Source organism: Bactrocera latifrons, unplaced genomic scaffold (assembly GCF_001853355.1).
Source record: "Bactrocera latifrons isolate USDA-ARS-PBARC rearing strain unplaced genomic scaffold, ASM185335v1 scaffold_145, whole genome shotgun sequence".
Taxonomy (NCBI): domain Eukaryota; kingdom Metazoa; phylum Arthropoda; class Insecta; order Diptera; family Tephritidae; genus Bactrocera; species Bactrocera latifrons.
The window spans coordinates 581,333-584,185 of record NW_017534908.1 but is presented as its reverse complement, the minus strand read 5'-3'; the positions used below and the strand labels follow the sequence as shown (position 1 = coordinate 584,185).

At 37.1% G+C, this 2,853-nt stretch overlaps 1 protein-coding gene across 5 annotated transcripts in view; it reads right to left on the bottom strand.

The window, feature by feature from the left end:
• The window catches only part of LOC108965682 (serine/threonine-protein kinase 24), a 24,860-nt gene that overhangs the window by 10,585 nt on the left and 11,422 nt on the right, over positions 1–2,853 (bottom strand). The window contains exon 2 of one of the 5 annotated variants that reach the window (XM_018928246.1): positions 1,282–2,372. The exons of the other annotated variants lie outside the window; for them this stretch is intronic. Within the exon in view, the coding sequence (XP_018783791.1) occupies positions 1,282–2,073 (792 nt within the window). The 5' untranslated portion in view covers positions 2,074–2,372. The remainder of the gene's footprint in view (positions 1–1,281; positions 2,373–2,853) is intronic. 5 annotated transcript variants of the gene reach the window in all.

Below are 2,853 nucleotides of genomic sequence, written 5' to 3'. Positions count from 1 at the left end.
CATCTTTCTCTTTGACACCATGTCTGATATCCCACGTGATCTGTCAAATACTAATGCATGAAAATCCTAACCTCAAAAAAATCACCCATTAGTTACAAATCTAAAAGCTGTCTTCGTTTCGCCAGAAATCGGAAAGTGAAGAATCGAACAAACGGCTGTATAACTTACTTAAATTGACTGGCAAAATCAAGTAGGGGGAGAAAAAGAGAGCGAGCAATTACTCTACATTAATGTAGTATCGCATATTCTCTTATATTCAGTTCAACTGCACAATTTTATTGTTAATTTCAAACGAGTGGCGACGAATTGAATTAGTTTTATCGCGACTATAGCGACTATTATAATTTTTATACGAATTGATTGAATTTTACTTACAAAAGCAACATCATTTTTTTTTTTTTTTACGATTTAAAAACCGTAGAAAGCGCTATGATGTTAGCGAGCAATTACGAAACCCCTAAAAAAAGTAAAATTACGGTATACAAAAAATTGTGTACAATAACTACAAAGAACAAAATACAAAGAAAAGAGCTTTAAGCACCATATTCACCACTATCAGCAGTTCATACATCATTTTTTGTTATCTAAGATTAAAATAAATAGAAATACCAAAATTTTACAGCTATTTATCATTGATTTAGCCAAGGCTTTGGCGTTAAGACTAGTTAAAATGATATCGAGCAGCAAACTACAATATATAATAAACATGGAAATAGCAAAGTATGTGGAAATAATTGAATGCCAAAAGGAGCAAAAACGCAAAATCGCAAGACTATTTTTAAGACGAATAGTTTGTGGCCGAAGCAACTGTTTTTGGACTTGACCAAACAAGAGAATCAATGGGCAGTGCAAAATATCTATAATTACTTCCGCAGCAACACGCTTATGGCACGGAAAAATTGTGCCAGCAACTACAATTGTTGCTGTTGGCTTTTTACTATACTATTTATTTGTTGTTTTCGTTGCCACACATGCCACAACTTGTAGTGGTCAAAACAGCGCAAGCACCGCTAAAAGCAAGCGAGTGAGGAAGTGGAAGCGCATTACATACGCGTATATGAAATGCGCATGCGCAAACCACGAATATGTGTGTGGTTGTTGTTGGTGTTGCCGCCTTAAACAGGTGTCCGACACAACACGAGTTTTTGATTTTCTACACACTTTTCAGTCATAAACACCAAACAGCAAATGAAAAAAAATTAAAAGAAAAAAATCATAAATGAAATAAATGTAAAAATCAAGGCGAAATAAAATTGGTAACAGCAAGTCTTTCTGGCATACCAGTTCGCTGGGAGATTGGCGCAGATTTGCACGTCGTGCTGGCGATTTTCCAACGTTTACGGCGGTAACAGTGTTTGACGCCTGCATTTGCTTAGCATAACGTTGCTGTTGTTGTTGCTGCTGCTGCTGTTGTGGTAGTTGATATGACTTGTTGTTGTTGTTGCTGTTATGTTGAAATTGCATTTGTTGATGTTGTTGCCGCAAAGCGGCCACATTTTGTGCGCTCTCACCAAAATAAAAACTCTCGCTGCGGCCGAGCGCTATAGCGGCCGCTGCTGTTGGCGTTAGTGGCGGTGGCGAGTCCAAAGCGCCGCTATATGGCCGCGAACGATACTGCTCGTACATGGAGACGGGACGCGGGCGTGGCTGTGCCGATATGGCACCGCTGTGATGATCCGTTTTATTGTTACTACTACTACTATTGTTTGTGTTGGTGTTGTTGTTGCTGCTACTGTTGCTGTTGCCATTGACGCCGCTATGCCGATAATTCACATGCAAACTTATCTTCGATTCGGCTATGGCATCTTGTAGAATGGCCTGTGAGGAGGAGAAACGATCGCGTTGCAATTGGGACATTTGCTTTGAGGTCATTCCGACAGGTGTTGTTTGTGTGTTTGTTGCTGTTGTGCCATCATTGTAATGCTTTTGATGTGCATGATGAAGTTGTTGCTGGTGATTTTTTTGAAAATGTGTCGATGATGAGCTGCGTTGTATGCCGCCCCCACCAGCGCCGGCGGCGCCACTCCCAGCATTATTTGTAATGTCAACGTTAACATGTGTGCTGCGCCACATTCCCGAAGTGTTGTTGTTTTGTTTTCACTGTTGTTATTGCTGCTGTTTGTTGTACGTATTCACTTGGTAGCGCGAATTAAATGTTTATATTTGGTCTGTTTGTCTATGATGACGACACCGCGCATAAATGTTATTGCCTTTGCCCGGTTTGTTGTTGTTTATTTATATCGTATTTTTTTGACAACTGACGTGCGCACCTCAGTTATTCAAGCGACAATGGCACATCAATGATTGCAAAGAATGCTGTTTTTTTGTTTTGTCTTTAGCTTGATTTAATTTATTGCTGATTTTGGCTGCTACTTTGGAGTGAAAATAATGTAAAAAATCTTTCCTACTCAATTATTCCACTTCTGCAATGCATACCGAGTGCGCAAAAAATACAAATACACTAAACGCAGAGTTGTGTGGAAATTTAGCTGCCACAGAGTGATTTAACCCAATGACTTGAATAATAATTAATGTTGATTGTTTGATTTTTATTGCTCATAATTAAAAAAAAAATATATCACTAAAGCAATAAATCGACTTTTGTTTGGAGAAAATGTATTTTTGGAAACGCTATACCATTAAGGAGTCTTCTGATTTGTTATATTGAAAATTATTAATACAAAAGTTTTGTAAAAAATCACACTACTTTTACGAAGACTTAAAATTATTTTTATTTTTTTTATTAAAATTATTTTTGTGTTGTTATTTACATACATTTTTAAGTTTAAGAAGAATTAATTTTAAGCTATTGTGGACCATTTATATTTTTTAGGTTATGACGTTTTTTTTAAA